General features: G+C 46.0%; 1 protein-coding gene across 1 annotated transcript; it reads left to right on the plus strand.

The window, feature by feature from the left end:
* The first annotated feature begins 3518 nt into the window (after positions 1-3518).
* Positions 3519-20647, plus strand: EFHC1 (EF-hand domain containing 1). Its single transcript, XM_030945805.1, has 11 exons — positions 3519-3641; positions 8703-8924; positions 10550-10837; positions 12572-12721; positions 13766-13958; positions 14190-14410; positions 15118-15258; positions 16413-16626; positions 16962-17109; positions 17931-18132; positions 20522-20647. The coding sequence occupies exons 1-11, from the start codon at positions 3519-3521 to the stop codon at positions 20645-20647; spliced, it is 2028 nt and encodes a 675-aa protein (XP_030801665.1).
* The last annotated feature ends 1403 nt before the right edge of the window (positions 20648-22050 follow it).

The raw sequence follows: 22050 nt of genomic DNA on the forward strand, positions 1-22050 counted from the left end.
AAATCTACTCTCTGGCTTTACTTTGAAGCCATTCCCCTTTGTCCTGTCACTACATGTTTTTGTAAATAGTCCCTCTCCATCTTTCCTGTAGGCTCCCTTCAGGTACTCAAAGATTGCAATTAGGTTACACTGAAGCCTTCTCTTCTCCAGGATGAACAATCCCAATTCTCTTGGCATTTCCTCTTAGGAGAGATGCTCCATCCCTCTTTACTTGACCTTCCAGCAGGTATCAGGGTGGCTGAAGTCCCCCATGAGGAGCAGGGCCTGCAGAGAGGCAAGTGGCCCAGTACAGTATCACCCAAACTGGTTATCCCTTGAACCTTTCCCCTGTAAGCTCTCCAGTGGCTCATCATCCACTCAAAATTCCAGCACTCCAGCTGTTCTCTCACTACAGGGCAGCTCCCTCTCCTCACCTTTTTGGCTTGTCTGTATCCCTCCACTGCAATATTCGGTTATGGGAGCCATCCACCACACCTTCCTGCTCTCAACAAGATCATGGCCCTGCAGATGCACCCAGATCTCTGCCTTGTCAGTCCCCACACTGCTGGTGTTCTCTACACACACTCCAGAGAGACACCCCAGCACACTGACTTCCCAGATTTAGGGATCCCAGTTTTAGAGATTTCTCCATCACAGTGTTTGGTTGATTTTCTGATGCCTTTCTGTCATATTGCTCCAGATCCTCAACACATCAACCTTATCTGGGAGGATTGTGTGTGATCATATACATAATTCATCATTTTTTCTGAATTTCAGAACTTAAAACCGCTAGAATATAATTTATTTTTCCTTCCAATAACCAGTAATTTTAATTATCATTTCTTAATATACCACGCAGACCAAGGCTTCTGCAGGTTGTGTCTTCACCCACCAGAGGGCGAGATGTCTCCATCTGTGTCCTCCTTCACTGCCACGAAAGCAGAGCCCGATAAAGAATTCCTTTTGCCTTTCATGAGTAGATAGCAGGGATGTGGGAAGCTAAAAAGGCTCATCTTAACCTTGGCAAGTCACACTTGTCTGTACAGAAGTTGGCAAGGATGAAGATTAATCTAGATCTTCACTTTAATTCCTCATTTCTCCTTTCTCCTGCTTTACAGTCACTATTACTGAAGACCTTCTGCTATGGCTTTTCTTTGACTTCCTCCTGTGGAATCCCAGAATGGTTTGGGTTGGAAGATCATCTCATTCCAAACCCATGAGCAGGGATACCTTCCATTAAACAAGTTTGCTCAACCTGGCCTTGGACACTTCAAGGTATTCAGGAACAGCCACAGCTTCTCTGGGCAGCCTGTGCCAGGGCCTCCCCACCCTCACAGGGATGAATTCCTTCCCAATATCCATCTAACCCTGCCCTCTGGCAGTTTAAAACCACTGCCCCTTGTCCTGTCACTGCATACCCTTGTAAATAATCCCTTTTTGGATTCCTCTTTAGGCACTGGAAAGGATTCCAAGGACTTCCAGAGCCTTCTTTTCTCCAGGCTGAACATGCCTAGCCTGTCATCTTTACGGGCTGTGCACCAGGCACTCTGCCACACAGCTTTGTCACAAATTTGCAATTGCTGTCCTTGTGGATGATCCTTGGCACATGGAGGTGAGTTTCCTTCTCTGAGACAGGCCCCATTCCCTGTTAAATGCTGCCTGGATATTGCAGCTTGAAAAATCAGAGCAGGGGCTTGATCAGGGTCCTGCTCCTGAGTCTAAGTCAGCCATCACACCAGCAGCTTTGCTGTCTTCCAGATTCAGCTCTTCTAGCCATGCTTGGCCTTCAGTTCATTATTTTCCTTTCTAAGCTCATCAGCCTCATTTTTTATCTCCCACCGTCTGGCTTTTTTCTCTCTCCCACACCGTGCTCAGACAGATGGTCTGGCTGCAATTCTCCCCGCTTAACTTCTGCTTACAAAACCCTCGGATCTGCCGCCTGCCCTTGAATCACAGCCTGGTGTGGTGATAAAGAGAACAAAGCGAAGATGCACAAAAAACTCCTTTTTCGTGGAATCCTAGAAGGTTTGGGTTGGAAGGGACATTCAGGATCATCTTGTTCCAACCCTCTTGCCATGGACACCCTTCCACTAGACCAGGTTTCTCCCAAATCCTGTCCAACCTGGCCCTGAATGCTCCAGGGATGAGGAATCCACATCTTTTGGGGAACTCACAACATCTATAGGCAACAAGCAACTTCTATTTTCCGTAGTGATGGATTAAGCTGTTTTCTCTCTTGCATTTGGGAGTGACTTTTGCAGAGCCACCTTTTCCTTGAGGATATCATTGATGCTTCTTTTTGTCCCTTCCTCCACAGATAAAAATCATGTTTGAAAGAGAGGAATTATATCAGTGCTACATATGAAAAATACACTATTTCACAACTATACACATTTTTATACACTTACACATACATCGTAAACCAGCAACATTACTTCTGTTAAAATATTTCAATCACTCCAGGTATGGATTTGTCCCGTCAGAGCTGCTCCTCACCCTGGGCACTGCACAGGGTAGGGAAAACACCCCAAAAAGAAGCAGTCCAGATGCCAACACCCGTTTGGGAGGCCAAGATGTTTTAATGTGAGGGGGTTATGAGGGACCACGAGGGAGATAGGAGGGGGCTGTGAGGGGCTGTGAGGGGTGTAAAAAATGCCAATCAGTTGTTTTTAAAATTTTAAAAATTTAATAGTAATAAAATGGTTATAAAAATAGTAATACAATTAGAGTAATAATAATTTGGACAATTTGAATTAGGACAATATGAGACAATAAAGACAAAGAGTTCTGGTACCTTTTTCTGGGCAGCAGGAGCCCAAAAAGGACACACATTAACAAAGGATTAACCCTTAAAAAAAATAACCTATTGCATATTCATACACCATATGTGATGCATAAATTCCATTCAAACACAGGATTCTGTCTGGTCATCGTTGACTTCTTCCTCTGAATCCTGACAGCGCCTTCAAGGCAGGAAGTTCGTTTCTTCTGATAAGAGAGCAATAACTTCTTTTTCTCTGAAACATTCAGGTGTCCTGTGACTGCTATCTTGCTGCAAGTCTTTTCTTTAAAAAAAAAAAAAAAAAAGTATCCTACATAGCATAGTTTCTATTTTAACATTTTGTTATAACCTAAAACTATATTTAACACACTACTTAAGAGAATTAATACAGCATTACTTTCTAACACAACACATATAGTATTCCTTTTAATATTTGCGAAAAGCCAATCATAAAATACATGCATTTTTCACAAGGGGAAAATCCCTAATAAAACAGGATTAACACTTTCCACGTCTTTTTTTCCACACTGCGGGGCCACACTCCCCTCACGGTGGGGGGGGAGGGGCGGTTCGGCCCCTCAGAGCCCTCCCCGTTGCCTCGTTAACCGCGCGCCCCGCGGCGCTCAGTGCGCAGGCGCAGAGAGAGAGAGACGGCGAGAGGCGCGAAGGACCCCGCGCATGCGCACTGGGCACGCGGGAGGTTGCCGCGGAGACGCGTCGGGCAGGCTGGGCCCGCAGCGCCGCCGCCGCCGCCGCCATGAGCTCGGGGCCGGAGCCGGGGCCGGGGCCGGGGATACAGCCGGGGACATGCACAGGGCCCCCGATCGTGCCCGAGCCGGGGCTGCCCTTCCTCCCCGGCTGCGCCATCAAGGACCCCACGGTGAGCGCGCCAGCCCACTGTACCCCCTTCCCACGGGAGGCCCCCCCGGACCAAAGCGGGCTGGCCTGGAGGGTGCCCCCTGAGGGGTGACCTCAGAACGGGCCTCTGCACCTCCCCGCACCCGCTTCAGGTGGTACCTGGTATCCCCTGGAGACACTCTCTGTGAATCTGGTACTCCCTCAGGCTTTGCTCTAAATCCACGGGAGTCTTGGGACCCCTGAACTCAACAATATTCATAGGATCGTGGAATGGTTTGGGTTAGAAGACCTTAAAGCTCATCCCATTCCACCCCCTGCCATGGGCAGGGACACCTCCCACTATCCCAGGTTGCTCCAAGTCCCATCCGGCCTGACCTTGGACACTTCCAGGGATCCAGGGACGGACACAGCTTCTGTGGATACCCTGTGCCAGGGCCTCACCACCCTCACAGGGAACAATTCCTTCCCAATATCCCACCCAACCCTGCCTTCTGATAGTGGGAAGCCATTGCCCCTGGTCCTGTCTCTCCAGCCCTTGTCCCATGTTCCTCTCCAGCTCTCCTGGAGTTCCTTTAGGCACCAAAAGGGGTTCTAAGGTGTCCCTGGATTCTTCTCTTCTCCATGTGAGCACCCCCAGCTCTCCCAGCCTGGCTCCAGAGCAGAGGGGCTCCAGCCCCCAGAGCATCTCCATGGTTTCCTCTGGACTCGCTCCAACAGGTCCCTGCATTTGTTGTGTTTTGGGCTCCCAGCCTGGATGCAGCACTGCAGGTGGGGTTTCACAAGAGCAAAGTATAGGGGGAGACAGTTTCTTCAGGGAATATGAACCAAGGGAACCTGCTGTTCCCTCGGATCATCCTGTAATTCCCTGCCAGACACGGGGCCTGGTACATCCTGTATTCACCAAATATCCCCCAGACAACTTGGTGTCCTTTGAACCCATGTCCTGGGAACCTCAAACTCACCAGAACCTGGACATGACCCTCAAAGTACCCCCAAAGAACCTGGTGCTCTGTGAACTCATTTGATGCTCCCCAGAAGATTTAATATCCACTAAACTCTCCCCCAGGGACTTGGTGTTTCCCAAAGCCACCTGCTGGACTCACTTCTGGGGGATCTGAACCCTCTGTACCCAGCTGGTATCTCCTGATCCCACCCACAGCAGACCTGGTACCCACATAATTCTTCCACTGGTATTGAACCTTGCAATCTGTTCCCAAGGGATCAAGTATCCCTGAACTAACCTTCAAGGGGACTTGGTACTTTTAATCTTCTCCCCAAGGAATCCATTGCATCATGTACCCATCTTATAACCCTGAATTTGTCCTGATAGCTTTGGAGAGAGACACACACACCCCTCCTCCCCCTCATTTGTGAGCCTCATTTGAAATTCCAAAAGCTCTTTCCATAACTGCAGAACTCCTGTCTGCAAACTCACCCCTTTGGATATTCAGTTCCCCTGAATCCATACAATAATTCCCCCAGAGTTCATAAGGTACCCCAGGGGAAATCCCCAAATCACTTTACAGTCCTGAAACCCAATTCCCTCAGGAAAAATGCTGTTTCTCTGAACCATCTGAGTTTTCCCAAAGCAAAGTCCTCTGAACTGATACTGATACTGATACTGTCTTTAACCAAGTTCCTTAAATTCACCTGATACCTCCTCAGCTGGATATGGCCAGGAGAACCAATATTGATCAAACCTTGAGCATTCCTCCACTAGGAATTAATCCCCCAAATCATCCCAATATAGTTATTTCCCAGACATAATTTATCTATTACATGAAGTCACCAGTCTCATTGGCAATCAACACCTTCCTGATACCCATTCCTCCAAAGCTCTGATACTTCCAAAACTGCTCTCCTGGTGTTGTCTGGAGAACTGAATCCTTGACAGTGCAGGTCTGGAAGCTGATAACCTGATGAGAGGACTGGTATCCCACCACAGAACTGGTGTCATCACAGCTTCCAGGATCATCCCCAGGAAGTGACACACTGTCAGCTGTTCCCAGGTTCCCTGGAAAAAGCAATCTCATCCTCTTCCTCCTCCTCATCCTCTGCATCTGATACCTCAATGAGGAACAACCTCTGCTTTTCTCCATCCAATGGTCCAGGGCCTAAGGACCTGATAACCCCAAATCCTCTCAATGTCCTCTTGAAGAAGTGGTGCCACAGAGAACTGATGCTTCCATTTATTTATCTGATATACTAAAAAAATTCCCCCCAAAAGTCAAAAAGGAGGTTGTTTCATGCCTAGTTTGGGCTCACCAGGAATTTACAGCCTTCCTGGAGAGCATCTTTAACAGAAAACATTCCTGGCTGCATGCAGTTTTTTATATGAAAATTCATTGTCACAGAATCATGGAAAGGCTTGGGTTGGAAGGGACCTTAAAGATCATCTTGTTCCAACCATCTGCCATGGGCAGGGACACCTTCCACACACCAGATTGCTCCAAGCCCATCCAGCCTGGCCTAAAATCAGTGACAACTGAGTCCTCCAATAGTAAATAGAGTAAATTGTTCATAACAAATAACCATCCAGCAATAAAGGTTATCTCAGAATTATCATCAGATAATAATATTTCCTTGAAATAATTTATAACATCTTGGAAATCTGCAGTTTTCCGGTCCATAAAACTGGCATCACAGTATTTGGTTTGCAAGTGAATGCTGAGAAGTTCTGAAGAAAACCTCTGTGCTCAAGTGAAGTGTTGTTACTGCTTAGTGCTCACAGGACAGGGAAACAGACACTGGGAGAGGGAATGGTGTTTGTGTGAAGTGTTACAGACTTGGCAAAAAGAAAGACTTAATTCAGTGGAATTTCTTCAGATAAACACTGCCAGAAACTGAGATTAGGAGTTTACATTCTGGGTTTTCCCTTTTAAATTTTCATTAGTCACCTAATCCTGGAAGATGTTATCTGGCATACAAGCTCACTTTGGGAGAGCTTATCCACTCAGGAGCCTTATGAACCAATGAGGTGCTTTCTTTAGGCAAATGTGGGCTCTTAAAAGCCTGCACACTTCTGACAAACACTGATATTGCTCAAATTAAAGACAAACTTCCTGGTTTTCCTTGAATATTTTTTCCCCACAGCATTCCCTTGGTGTTTATTTAACAGAAGGAAGTGGCAGTTCTGTGGCAGTTTATGAGATGTTCTGCTAAAATGTCTTCAGACAAATCTTCGTTTTCACCTGTTTTCCTCACCGCTCTCTCCATTGTAAGATCTATAGTAGCAGTTTTAAGAGAAAACAGGGAATTATGTGGAATTCGAGTGGGGCCTTGAAGGTATAAATAAGATTAGAGGCTTAACCATGAGGGGCAAGGGAGGGAGTGCAGTTTGCATGCCTGAGGTTGGACTGACTGCAAGCCTGGGGCTGGAAAAGGAGCTGGAGCTTGTTCTCTCAGCACTAGAAATGCTTACAACTCTGTTTTACTTGGCAAAAGTCAAGAGGTTTTATTATCAGGGACTCATAATTTCCCCTGCTTTCTCTGGAGCTGTAAGTGCTGAAAGCCCAGTGGCACCAGGCAGGCTCCTGCAGCGCAGGTGAGGTGCCAGGTGTGCTGGAGTGTGCAGCAAGTGGAGCACTTTGGTGTCACTCAAATCTGACCCTGCTCTTCAGTGGTGAAGAACAAGAGTGGCTGGCAGAGATCAGGTCCTGTGTACAGCTCTGGTTGAAGGCAGCACTGGGAGAAGGACTTGGAGCTGCTGATGGATGAGAGGCTGGAAGCCAGAAACCCCCACAATGTGCTGGGGTGGTCCCCCTGTGGGCAGCAGGGGAGGGGAGATTCTGCCCCTCTGCCCCTCTCAGGTGAGACCCCACCTGCAGAGCTGCCTCCAGATCTGGGGTCCTCAGCATAAACAGGACATGGAGCTGCTGGAGCAAATCCAGAGGAAGCCACAGAGATGCTCCAAGAGCTGGCCCCTCTGCTCTCGAGCCATGCTGGGGGAGCTGAGGGTGTTCTCCTGGAGAAAGATCCAAAGAGACCTCAGAGTCCCTCTGCTCTGGGGCCAGGATGGGAGAATTGGGGGTGATCTCCTGGAGAAGAGAAGGATCCAGGGAGAGCTCAGAGCCCCTCTGCTCTGGGGCCAGGATGGGAGAACTGGGGGTGATCTCCTGGAGAAGAGAAGGATCCAGGGAGAGCTCAGAGCCCCTTCCAGTGCCTAAAGGGGCTTCATGAAAGATGGGACAAACTTTTTAGCAGGGCCTGTAGCAGCAGGACCAGGAATGATGGTTTTAAACTCAAAGAGGCTTAATTGAGATTAGATACAAGGAAGAAGTTTTTTACGAGGGTGGTGAGGCCTGGCACAGGTTGCCCAGAGAAACTGTGGCTGTTTCATCCCCACAAGTGCCAAGTCCAGGTTGGATGGGGCTTGGAGCAACCTCAGATAATGGAAGGTGTCCCTGCCCATGGCAGGGAGTGAAACTGAATAATCTTTAATGTCCCTTTCAACCCAGGCTGTTCTATGAGTCTATGACTATGTAGAGAGGTGATAAAACAACTACTGTGCTTTTGTACATTTCATAATTGCAGTTCTCTGAGCATGACATGCCTTGATTTAACTCAGCAAAGAAAATCTTATATCATGCCCAGGGAAGGGTTAAGAAAATAAATAATAACAATGAAATACACAGAGGGTGCACAAGAGTGAAGGGAGCACCATAAGGCAGTAACTGAGGTCCCACGGTGCTCTGTACTGCTGACAAATAGGGTAGGGAACAAAGGGCTGGTGAGATAAATACCAGGGCAGATAAAGTGCTGACACACTGTTCTAGGCACTGACTATGGTGGCAGTCAGGAAATTCGGTGATTTAAGTTCTTCCAGAGCCTGTGGCAGTGCAACGATCTGAGTTCACTCGTGCCTTGTTCATCCACCACTCCCTGGTTTTTCCACTGTTTTTTTCCCTAAGTACAAAATCTGATTTTAAATAACTGCTGCAGTCGTTTATAATAAAATGCTGGGGATGTGTGTGGGGTGAGACATTCTTGATATTGCGCTCTCTTACTGGGTTTTTTTGTGCTTCCAGTAGCTATATCTGCTAAATGCATGCAGTATTTTGATAGCTGGATTTCCTTCCAACAGAAAACATCTTTTCATCGGTGCCAGACAATGGACTTCAAAAATGGATATGCCTTTTTCCGGCTGCCAAGAGAGGGGGTTGGTGGGGAAACACTCTTTGCAAATCAACTCTCTCAAGATGAATTAGATGATTTATGCACCAAGGGAGCCACACTGACCTATGGGCAAGTCAAGAGGCCTGCGCCTTCCCGCTTCACTCCAGCATTCGTGGCTTATGACAAAAAGGTATAAAGAAGCTGATTCCAGGAATATCACTGGCCAAATTCGGAGACATAAACAGTCAGCTCCAGGGTTCACAGGACTGCATACAGCAGTTTTCAGATGCCAGAGCCCTTAGTCAGAGACAGCTGAATCCCAGACTGAAAGAGGCTTTCTTTGCTCGGGAGGAGGATTATAATACGTAAACCATGTAAGACATTCCCTGCAAGTTACACTTGAGCATTTCCAGCAGATGTTGGAAAAGAGGTTTGATTAGCTCTGGAAAGCTCCAGCTTAAAAGTATTGCTCTGTAAGCCACAGCCTGGAGTTCTGTGTTTTCACAATTATATTGAGGTTGTAACTGAGTTTTAACTGGAAAAGTCAGTGCAGTGGGAGCCCTGGTAGCCAGTTTGACCACGGTCTGTCTCTTGGTGCTTGTGTTGTCACCACAGCGTGTCACAACCTGAACTGCTCCATTAGTGCTTCCCATGTTACATCTTGGTCATCATATCAGACTGGGTGCTGGCTCTGTGTCTGCTTGGAGCAGCCCTGAGCTGACCCTTGGTTTTCAGTGTGCCAATGGCCCAAGCTGCAGCCCGCAGCCAGGGATGGAGCAGCTGCTGCAGTGGGAGCTGCAGGGCTCGGGAGCTCAGCACGTGCAGGCTCCACACGCTGCCAGCCCTGCCAGAGCAGTCTGCAGCCAGCCAGCCCTCAGCCTGGCTCTGACACAGGCTGGGGAACAGATGTGCTCTGTTAATTGCTGAGGCTGTTCCTTCAGAGCAATGTAAATGTTGCTGGTTAATCTGTCAGATCCTTCTCTGCCCCTTCCTTCAAGCCACAGGAGCAGCAGGAGCTGCTGGGGATGTCACAATCCCTTGTGGGGCACTTTGCTGACTGATAGGAACTTGCTGGCTTTATCATCTCTTAATTATCCTGGCCTCTGGGCTGGTGTAGGCTGGGTATGCAAGGCATGATTGGCCACCTGCACCTTCTTAAGGGCATTGAATAATCTTTGAGGGAATATTCCTCCTACTTCTGGCAAGCAGAGAGACTGACTGATTAGTTTCCTTGTTTCCCCAGCACAAATCAGTTTTTGCTGTCAGTGCTGAATAGATGTGACTTCAGATCATGGAAAGGGACCTTAAAGATCATCTTGTTCCAGCCTCCCTGCCATGGGTAGGGATACCTTCTGCTATCCCAGGTTGCTCAGAACCTGGCCTTAAAATGATGACCCCTTTCAGATGTGGTTGAACTCTTTACTAAAATCTGTGCATAACTTCCCTAAATCAGGGCTGTAAAGCTGGCAAAAAAGCTAAAAAGCTGTCTGTCAGTAAAGTAGATTACTGTCAGCAGCCAAGCACCTGGTAGTAGGTGAAACAGCAGGTTATTGAAAAGTAGGGAAAAGGCTGTATTTTTACACTTGTCTCAGGCACACTGAATTTGCAAAAGACACATCTTAATAAAAGCACTCGTGGTGCCTCTGCTGTCGCTCACAGATTAGGCCACAGTTGTCTCTGAAGACTTTTAGAATCAAATCCAGTAATTTTACACCACCAAAGCAAATAACAAATAAATTATTTGCCTTGATAGACTAGTCATGGTGTTCAAATTGTTTCTTTCTCTCTCCCTTTGCTGTGTTGTGCCTTGGGCAGGTTTTGAAGTTCGATGCCTACTTCATGGAGGAAGTTGCTATCTCCGCAGAGGAGCATTACCGGATCCGCCAGGTGTGCATCTACTACTACCTGGAGGATGACAGCATGTGCATCATCGAGCCCAAGGTGAAGAACTCAGGGCTGCTCCAAGGCAAACTCATGAGACGCCACCGGGTGCCCAAGAATGTGCATGGGGATTATTACCACTGGAAGGATCTGAACGTGGGCATCGACCTCACCATCTACGGCCGGACCTACCGCCTGGTCAACTGCGACTCCTTCACCAAGGTGTGTGCTAGGGAGAGCACTGACAGAAACACTCCCAGATCCTGGGAATGCAGGGGTTTAATTACCTCTGAGAGTCTAGCAGTTTGCAGCTGTAGCTTTTGTTATATGGGTGCTCACAGTCTTTCATTGTGCTTTTTGTGTAGATTTCTTTTTTTCAGGCCAAAGGGGACTTCAGGGTATGACAACTGCTGAGGGCAAGTAAGGTGCTCAGGATTTTTGCCCCAGGACTGCTGGGAGACAATCCTTTGTCCTCAGGACTTCTCTTTACAATACAAATTCTAAGTTCCTGTCTGGGCAGTTTAACTGATTGGAGTCCAGATGAAACATTGTGCATTCATGAGAGGGAAATTAGTGATCCTGACTCTTTTCTGATTTCATATTCCTCTGCTAGGAACAGTGGAAAGGAATACAAGCAGTAACTCTGCACACATCCACAGCCAATTCATGATCCATGAGTTGAGAATCATGGTATGAACTGACCTTTCTAAGAAAGCTTACTCATTGCCTGCTTTTCTATTTCTGGCTATTTCTGTACCAGTAAATGAGATAATAATGATCCAATAACAAGAAATAAGAATTACCAGTATGCTGGTATTCTGCTAGATTGTCCCCAGTAAAATCTCATCCCTGGTCAGCTACTATTCTTCCAGGCCAGGAGTTAGACTGCTCCAGGGACCATTCCCAGCAGGTGGGTTACATGCAGTCACCCTGTCCTGGAGGCTGGAAGAGTTTAGGTCCAGGCTTTTCCTTGTCAGTTGGCCTCAGCGCCCCGGAATGTTCCCAAGCATGTGTAGTATGTTGGTATAAATGTGGCTGTGGGGCCAGCTCTGCTGGAACTGGTGACTGTTCAAGTCAGCCCACATCAAATAAAGAGCTGGTCCTCATGTTAATATTGATGGAAAACATGGAATGAGCTACATGGGTCTACATCTCAAGGCCAGTAGTGTCTTTATCATTTACTGACATCTTCCAGACCAGAAAATAGTGAAAAGTGTGAACTTGCCTTGTGAGTCTCCAGGGGGATCTCATATTCCTGTGGGAGATGTTTGCATAGGTGCTTCCTGGGCTGAATGTTTTCATGGACCACTTCCCAAAGCCAAAAAGGGAACAAAGTCCCTTGACTTCAGAGATTGTTTTGGGTGACTGATGCAAGTCCACGAGTAGCACCCTGAATTTTGTTCATGGTCCAAGGTAAGCAAAAAATCCCTTTATAAGCAAGCAGATTGCACTCTTTCTGTGGGAAAAGTACTGCTGAAAGATGGAATGAAGCTGTCACTGACACATCTCCTTGTGCCTGAAGGGTCTTGATGTGCCTATTCTGGGAGACACTAGCTTCTTCTAACTATCTGACACAACCCTAAATTATTGCAAACTCAGGCTGACTACATCTGTGTTTATACAGCAATTTAATCTTTTCCATTTACATAAAAGAGACCAACTGACAGCTATCTTCCATTTAAAGCCCTAAGGCCAAGGAAAACTGTGCTCAAGTGAAATCTGAGTTAGGATGTTCAGGACAGAACTGCTCTGATTAATTAAAGGGTAAGCAAAGATAAGAAGCAGCTTAAACAAATGTATTTGTCATCTGTTGTATTTTGCTGTTGCCATAGAATTCTCTGTGAGAATTGAACTTGCAGAATTATGCCCTCACTCATCCCAGCCCACCTGTAACCTCTAGTCACCTCTTACCTTCAGAACTCCTGCCAGCACTAACACCTCAGATGACCTTCCTAGGTGTTCCTGGAGAGCCAAGGAATTGTAGTGAACCCTCCAGAGGAGTTGGTTTCAGATCCTTACATGGAGCAGCGTCAGATGCCTGTGCAAAAACGCATCGTGCCCACAGGTCCTGACCCCTTCAGGCAGTTCCTGGCCTATGACACAAAGGTGAGAGAGCTGGGGATTACACAAATTATTGAATAATTACCCACATCACACTGGTGAGGCACCTCCAGTCCTGGTCCTGGTCTGGGTCCTTCACTTTAGGAAAGACATTGAGGGGCTGGAGTGTGTCCAGGGAAGGGACTGGAGCACCAGGAGCTGGGAAAGGGGCTCAGCCTGGAGGAAAGGAGGCTCAAGGGGGGTCTTTCAGGCTCTGCACAACTCCCTGATGGGAGGGGACAGCCAGGTGAGGGTCAGGATCTTCTCCCGGGCAACCAGAGAGAGCACTGGAAGTGGCCTCAAGTTGTGGAAGGGGAGGTTTGGGTTCAATCAGGAAGAATTTCTTCACAGAAAGGGTAATTAGACATTGGAACAGACTGCCCAGGGAGATGGTGGAATCCACATCCCTGGAGGTGTCCAAGGAATGACTAGAAATGGCACTCAGTGCTCTGTGCAGGGTGACAGGATGGGGGTCAGTCAGAGGTTGGACTCAACGATCTTCCAACCTAAAAGATCCTGTGATTACAGTGAATATGTGCTATTGAAACCCAGGTCTTGTGAGAGTCTGCAACCTCACTTATTCTAAATTGTCTCAGTTTGCTGAACAGACTCCAGATTTGCTCCTTTCTTGGCTTTAGTGAGAAACAAAACCTTTTATGCTTTTTTCTGGGCTTTGTGCCTTGTAAACAGCTCCTCTTTGGATTGCAGAGCCTGTGCTCAATATCATCCATTACTCTCTTGCTTTCTGTTGGGATGAGATAAGCCACCTGCCTCTGGAATTTAGCAGCCAGATGCACTTCTATTAGGAATGGTCTTGCTGCATCCACTCCTCTGCTCCCCCAAAATATTGATGCCAGCTGCCAGAGCAGACAATTTCAGATAAACACAAATGCCCCTTGCTCTGAATAAATTCTCCCTGTGTCTCTCCTCTTTCTTCAGGAGCTGAAACTTGGAGAACTCTTGAGTATCTCAGTGTGATGAGTTTGATTTCTGCAGCAGCAAAAGATCATTCTGATCCATGTTTGTCTGCTTTTTTTTCCTCCACCCCAGGTGCTTCGCTTCTATGCCATATGGGATGACACCAACTGTGCCTTTGGTGATCACCATCCCTGCATCATCCATTACTTCTTGGCAGATGACACAGTGGAGGTTCGGGAAGTGCACAAGAGAAATGATGGGAGGGACCCGTTCCCGGTACTGATGAGACGCCAGCGCTTGCCCAAAATCTTTGCAGACAAGAACAGTAAGTTTAGATTGACACATCCATCTGTGCTAAGGTGTCATTATTTCATGGTCAAAAAACAGTTCTTCAGATGGTCACTAAATTCTTTATCTTTTGGGAAACAGTGGCAGGACAGCAGTGGTAGCATCTCCCTGTAGCTATTTATACAACTTGCTTTTATATCCATTTTCATTAGGAAATGTTAACATCTCCCTGATTAATTTATTTTTCCTTCTGCTCCCTTGTCCTTAGAGAACTTCCCAAGCTGTGTGCTGGAGATCACGGACCATGAGGTACAAGAGTGGTACTCACCCAAAGATTTTGCTATTGGCAAAACTGTCACCCTCCTTGGACGCACCTTCTTCATCTATGATTGTGACAAGTTCACCCAGGACTTCTATCGTGAAAAATATGGCATCACAGACTTCCAGCCAGTGGATGTAAACAAGAAACCACTTGAAAAGGTTCCACAGGTACTGCAAACAAACTTCTCAAAAGAAGGCAGGAAAGGAAGCAGTTGCTGTAAGCTCTTATAGTAAAGTAGAAGTTCAGCTTAGTAAGAACCTGTAGAAAACAAGTTCAGCTTGAAGAAAAAAATCAACTTGAAAAAGACAAGGCAAGAATGGTCATAATCGGTATAAAAATGAAAGTCTGGCTGCACTCATACTACTGAAATCTCCCTCACTCTTCAGAACAGTATTGCCAAGTCCAAACTGCCTACTGAGGATGGTCACAGCCCTTGTTACCTCCCAAACTGAGCCCAGAAGTTTGGAGTTGTGGCTTGGACCACAAACATGATGGGGATTAGGTTACCAGTGTAACCATTTGATGGCTGAGTTCCTGTGCACAGGAAGGTTTAGTTGGAACTGGATGATTTTAAGGTCCTTTTCAACCCAAACCATTCTATGGTTCTTTAATATAGCCATAACCTCTTAAATCAGAGAAATTACTTTGCTGTGGCTTTCTGAGTTTCAGATTTGCTTAATCCTCTTATATTTTCATTAAATACAGCACATGGCCAGGCTGGTATCAACCACCTCTACTGGGCAGGATGTCACAGCTCTTCCTACCTGGTGGCAGAATATTTCCTTCCAAATCTGATGAGCTTTGCTAACTCTTGTAGACTTTGTCTTGTTCTTAGTTGCAACTGTCTTGTGATTGATATCTCCTCTGGATGCAGGTAATTCCTCCCTACAATGGTTTTGGCATCCCTGAAGACTCTCTCCAGAACTGCCTTAGTCTGTTTCCAAAGCCTCCGCGGAAAGATATCATTAAGATGCTGGAGAATAATCTCAAGGTCCTGCGGTACCAGGTGGCCCTGGTAAGTGTTTCCCTTGGTGGAATAGTGCCAGGAGGATGGGAGGAGCAGCCTGCCCAGACAAGGCTGTTGGCAAACTCTCCTTTGTGTCAGTGAGAAAAGAGCGCTCCTCAAGCCAACAGGAGTGTCCCTGGGGGGATGCCATGGGGTTATTGTGTGCTTGCTGTGACAATTGATAGCTCAAAAAACTAGAAAAAAAAAATAAAAATAAGGCCAGAAAGTACAGACCAGACCTACTACAAACCCACAGCCATTTATGGAAAAACTCCCTCTGCCAGTGCTGCATGACAGATGGCCCTGGCTGAAGCAGCCTGCACTGGGCACTGTGCCACTGCCTGCCTGCCACCACTGCCACCAGCCAGTTCTTGATGTCTCTGCTGCTGGCTCCAGCCCCTGTCCTTCTCCAGGCTAGTCCTGGATGCAGCAGCCAGCAAGGAGCTGTCCTAGCAGCGCAGCCAATGCTGGTGTAGAAGCTGGAAAATCCATGAGAATGGTGTTTTCCACCCACTACAGCACCCAGGTCATGGCCTTTGTGGCAGCTTTACAGCTGGTTTATGCAAGGAGCCTCTGGCACATCCAGCAGCAGCGATGGCATTTCCTGTGCTGCCTTGTGCCTGCCCTCTCCAAACACTCTGGTTTCTTTTCCCTATTGTGCAGGAGTTCCCTAAAGGTCACAGCTGAGGAGTTAAGATCCACTTAGCTTTAAGCTAAGCAAGTAAATCCACTGGTGTGTCAGGGGAGTGACTTCCTGTGACTAAGGGCTGAAACAGCACCAGCCTCTCTCAGGCACTCAGCATAATGAAAAAATGTAATTTAAAACTGAATTTTACAGCCTCTCTGGGATGAATCATTCCATATAGGATAGAGGAAGGATTTCTCTCAGATTACTCAGGCTGTGGAAACACTGAATATATTTGGTAACTTCAACCCAGATTCTGCTTCAGTGGCTTGAGTAAAGCAAGTAACCTTTGAAAATTCAGATCCTGAGTGCTGTCTAGTGCTTTGTTATGCTATGTCAGCACATCAAGTGCTTTGTTTAGTCAGCTGTAAAAAAAGCTCTGGGTGCTTATGGATGAGTTACTAGGTACTCCTAAGCACCCCAGGCAAGGAAAACCTGGTTCAAATACTCTGTTCCAAACCTGCTACCTTTTCTCTAGGAATCACCAGTGCCTGAGGACAAAAATCGTCGTTTCATCCTCTCTTATTTCCTTGCCGATGACACTATCAGCATCTATGAACCCCCAGTCAGAAACTCTGGCATCACTGGAGGCAAATACTTAAGAAGGACCAAAGTTACCAAGCCAGGGTCTACTCCAGAGAATCCCATATACTATGAGCCCTCTGACTTCACCATTGGTTCTACAATTGAAGGTAAAATCCAGCCTGGATTTATAATACTCTGCTCTGAAATGTCATTTATTGCATATCTTTTCCTTCACTTGAAAGATCTGCTGCTTCTGGGTCTCCTCACATTTGAGTTTCCATATTAGCAGCTGGTGTATATTGATATAACTTTGTTACTGTGAATGTTTGAGCCTTTCAATCACTGAAATTATTCTTCCTTCAAGAAGTGAAACAAATAGCAAAGCTGGCTCAAAGCTGAGCCCAGCCACAGGAGGGGAATCCTGCTCCCTCCTGGATGACAAAATTACTTTAACCCATGCTAAACCATAAGTAACACTACTTCTTTAATGTTCCTCCCCTAGTGTTTGGCCACAGGTTTATTATCACTGATGCTGATGAATATGTGCTTAATTATTTGGAGAGAAATGCAGAGAGTTTCCCTGCAGCCACAGTGCAATCCATAAGGGATCATTTCCTCCCACGGAAGGTGGTGGTGGAGACTACCAGCAGGTAGGCTACAAAGAATGGGGTGGTGGAGCTAAATAAGGCTAAATAAGGCTAAGGGCATTTTCAGCAGCCTCCCTGGGCTCCAGCCTCCTGCTCTGCTGGTGGTTCTGATGCTCCAAGAGGCTGTGTTTGGGCACATCCAGAGGGTGTGAGGTGTGTACAGTAAAATATTGTGGCTGTTGCTGGCCCAAAAACCTCCTGGGACAGCTCTGGCTCAGCAGCACAGACAGAGAAGTGGTCACAGCACCAAGGCTGAGCTCAAGAAGTGTTTGGACTGCCAGCCAAAATCACAGAACCACAAAATGGCTTGGTTTGGAAGGACCTTAAAGATCAGCTCAGTCCAACCCCTGCCATGGGCAGGGACATCTTCCACTATCTCAGGTTGCTCCAAGCAACACTTCAACACTTTCATTTTGTGGGGGGACATAATTTTCAGATGGTGGACACATACTTTCCCAAAAAAGCATCAGTTGACTGTAACAGATGCTGCCAACTTGAGCTGCTTGATGGTTGCAGGCTCAGCAGGTGGTGGGAGGAGTCTTTTTTAGGGCATTTATTCCTTCTTTGCTTATCAGCCCATCAGAGCCTAGACCACATCCTCCTTTTAGCTGTCTGGACCCAGTCTGTGTGACCCAGTAACAACTCTGTTATCTCAGAACATGGTTTGGAGGCAGTTATATCATGGCTCTGGTTGAAACACAAGTTTTCCACAGTTTCTGACACTGTGGAGCATGCAGGGAAATGCTCTTTTTTTACTCAAGTGTCACAGTTAGGCTGCCAAAATGAGTTTTTACGTGAAATCCTGTTATTGTTTTCTTCTGCAGTGGCTTCCCCAAGAAGGACCTGGATGATTTAATTGTGGAAGTTCAGAAAGAACTGAAACGCCAAGAGCCCTTTAACACCAGGCAGTTTCATGAGGCATTTCATCATTGTGACACAGAGGGCTCTGGCTTCCTGGATAAAACAAGATTTTTAACTCTTTGTGACAGGTTCAACGTGCCAACCAGCACCATTCTTCTTAAAAAGGTCAGATGGAAGGGGTGCTGTGCGTGTGGAATTCCCCTCCTATGGCTCTTCCAAAAGATCTTCTAAAAACCAACCCTAACCGGCTGCTCTAGCCTTCAAAGGGGAACAAATTGAAGAAAAGGGCAAGAGAGTGCCAGTTTAGGAAAACTCCTGAGCTGTTGGACTGAGCCTGTGTCTTAGAGGAGATAATAATTGCTGTCCTCTAAGGAAAAGGGAAAAAATGTTATCCAGGTTGCCCCCCATGTTTGGCTGCACTGTAATGTGTGAAAATTCCTGCTGATTCAGGTCTTGGATGAGTAGGAGAGGTCATGCATCATGATAGAGATCAGGAATCATGACAGAGATCAGGGACAGGCTCCTGCAGAGCTTGGAGTGTCTGTGATGGCTTAAGCACAGCTGGGATTGAGTAGACCCTGAGGTGTTCAAGGAATCTGCCTTAGGAAAGCTTAGAGACATTCTGGATTCAACAGCAACTGAACTGCTGGTCTAAGAACTAAGTATTTTCAAAGAAAAAAAATATTAATAACTATAATATATAAAAATACATAGTAATATAATAATGTAATAATATAATAATATAATACAATAATATATAATATATAATATATAATATATAATATATAATATATAATATATAATATAATGTATAATAATATAATAATGAAATATTATTTTTGTTATTAGATATATTTCATAATTATAATTGTTATTTAAATGGCAATAAATAATGATATTATTGTAATATATATCATATATATAAAAATATAATTGTTACAATATATAATGAATAGTAAAATATAATAATATATAATGTAATGTAATGTAATGTAATAATTTATTATTATTATTACTATTACTATTACTATTACTATTACTATTATTATTATTTTAGAAGCATAACACCCTGGTTAACATTTGCTGGGCACTATGAGCAACAAGCAGCACATGGAGATCACAGTCTTTGCCTAGTCTGCAAACTAAAAATTGTGAGGGAGACTGAGGGAAAAATTCCTGCAGTGAGGATGGAGGAGGAATATGACTGGCAAGGATGTTTCCTCAGCATCATGTGATGGGCTGTAGATTAGTGGTCAAAAAGGAGGGGGTCAGACTTTAGAGAAATCTAGAAATCAGAGGGAGTTATTTCCCCTGCTAAAACAAAAACTTTTCTAAAGCAGTCCACTGTGAGCATCACAGCCATGGTTAGAAAGGTGCATGGGCAGGGGATTTGTGTCTCTGAATGTAGGATGAATAAAGGTCCTGACAAGCACCCAGGGCTTTGCTGTACCAGAGTTCATCAGAGCTCACTCTGCCCTGAGGAATTTACAGTGGGGTGACAATCCCTGCTCCACTCTGAGGGTGGGAGAGAAGTAACATTCCTAAAATTATGTGGAGAACCTGTGACAATTGAAGCTAAACTCCCACGTTTGGGCCCCAGTCTAGGACCTATGCACTAAAAACATCCATCTCCTCTCCTGAAATCTTAATCCCAGTGTTCCCAGAGCCCTGGGAAGTGTGGCAGAGCTATAAATTAAACATATGGCAGAGAGTTCCCTGCCTGGAGAGGAGCACAGCTGTCAGTCACAGACGCAAACCCCAGAGAATCTGTCTCCAGGCGACAAGGGAAAGAGGAATCCTTTCAAGGAATTGTGATATTAGACCTTTTCCATCTCGCTGGGTGTCAGAAGGAGATTAGTTATGCAATCAAAGAAACAAAAGCCTTCTTTCTTCCCCTGCAGCACACAAAGGCTGTGGCTCTGTAACACAATGCAGGGTCAGGCACGGACACCAGAACTGGCTCATTAGTGGGGCTGTCACCAAGCTCAATTATCTGTGTCTCCCCTTTATGCCATACACCGAAGTGACACCAAGGAACAGTGACTGTTCACATACACTGCTCCCACCCTACTTTTGGCAGGGATTTCTGCAAGATTTCCTGTGGCCCATCTCAGTCTGTGGCCATGCTTTGTATTTTTGTGGCTCTCTTGCCACTCTGGTGAGGCCCAGAAGGAAATCAGGATTAAACTCAAACACTTTATCTTTTCTCCTTGCATAGATTAGTGTCATCTTATAGGCATTCAAGGCTGGACTTGAACCTTTAGATCATCAAGTCCAACCCTTAGATCATCAAGTTCAATCCTTAAATGGTTGGACTTGATGATCTAAAGGTTGGACTCAATGATCTTGTAGGTCTTTTCAATCCTCAATGGTTCTATGATTCCAAGTTTACATGTGATTTAGGACTACCAGCATGGGGAAATCAACATGGGGGAATAATATCTCCTGCTCTGTCACACAAGGAGAACTCTGGGCAGTTTCCCTTAAAAACAACCCCAATTTTACAGCCTTTTCCAACTCTTTATGGTGTTTGCTGTGTGTTTTGTCCCCACAGCTGATTGACTACTGTTCCTGTGATGAAGACAAGGTAAACTACCGTGACTTCCTTCGAGCCTTCCCTAGTGATCTCTTCCCAGAAGCTGAAGGACAGGGTCAGCAGTTGAATTCTCAGCTGACTTGAATATATTGTACTTCAAAAAGGATGTTCTGGTTTTCCCCCTTGCTTCACTCTCCCCCTCCCCCTTTTACAGACCCAGCTGATTCCACCTTCATGTTAACTTCTTTTCCTTCTTAACCTCTCCCTGTCCTTTTAGCTACTCCTAAACTCAAATCCCACAACTGCTCTGGATGTTGAAATGAAACTTATAGGAGAGAAAAAAAATAATTCTGAGAACCACAGTCAGGTTCTTCTGTTATTTTCTCAACCTTTTAGTGCAGTACCTTAGAGAGCTAAAGCTCTCTGGAGCCTGGAGTGAAAACCACTCCAGGTTTCTCTCAGATGGGCCTTTCACCTTCAAGTAGTGAAGACTGCCAGCTTGTTATTAAAATTGCAATAAAACTGCAGTTGCTATAAATGTGTCCAAAAGTCTGTTTTAAATAGAATGGCTGGAATAGCTAAGTATTAAAATAAGGGTGAGGAGGGAAACCCACTAATTGTCATTCTGGGTCTACTCAGAGTGGGTTAATGGTGGTGAGTTTAGTTATCTAGAGGGAACAGGGGTCTGGACACAAATCTGCTGACAGCAGCTCTGCATTTTTCAACAGGAAGTTGGGAGAATGGTTTTAGGACTGAGATCCCATCTAAACCCACCTTATCCACCTGTGATCTCACCAGACAGGTCTCCAAGGAGAAGGGAACATGGGCAGTTGGCATGGCAATAGCTATGACACCTGTGCTCCGTTACTCATCTCCCTGTGAAGGTAACGAGGCAGGAGCCTTCTCACCCCAAGTGACACCTGCCAGGTGTTGCCATGGAGCACCCAGAAAAGGCAGCTGTCACACACACAGAGAACAAAGCTCTCTGGAACAAAATGCTGCTTTAAATCAGCTTTTGTGCCATGGATTCCCACTTCCCCTCAGACAGCTGAGAGTCTCCACGTGACAGCTCCCTCCTGGCTCCCCTTGTTTGGAAAGGTCACTGCTCTTCCCTTCTGGGCCTGTTTTGTGCTGCTGCTCACCCAGACCAAGGATCATTCCAGGGATCTCTGGTCCATCTCAGATTTCAAGAGACCAAAAACTTACAGATGAAATTACTTGAGCTGTAGAAAGTCAGAAACTATTTTCTGCACAGGCTACAAAACCATAACCTAACCCTCAGCCAAGTGATGTCGTGTGCCTGGGGCCAGCTGCACAAGATATACAGTACAGCTCACCAAAAATATGTGCCTAAACCACATCAGATAAATCATGTCCTACAAATACCCTTAGCCTCCACTCCCTCTGATGAAAGCAGCCACGAATAATGAACTCTGGAGCAGCTGCCTGTGCTGTGGACATGGGAAATGTGGGAAGATGAATCCCAGCTGCAAGGGCTTGGGGTAACAGGGTAAGGGGGCATGGCTTTAAACTGAAAGAGGGCAGAT

Source organism: Camarhynchus parvulus, chromosome 3, assembly GCF_901933205.1.
Source record: "Camarhynchus parvulus chromosome 3, STF_HiC, whole genome shotgun sequence".
In the NCBI taxonomy this organism is placed as follows: domain Eukaryota; kingdom Metazoa; phylum Chordata; class Aves; order Passeriformes; family Thraupidae; genus Camarhynchus; species Camarhynchus parvulus.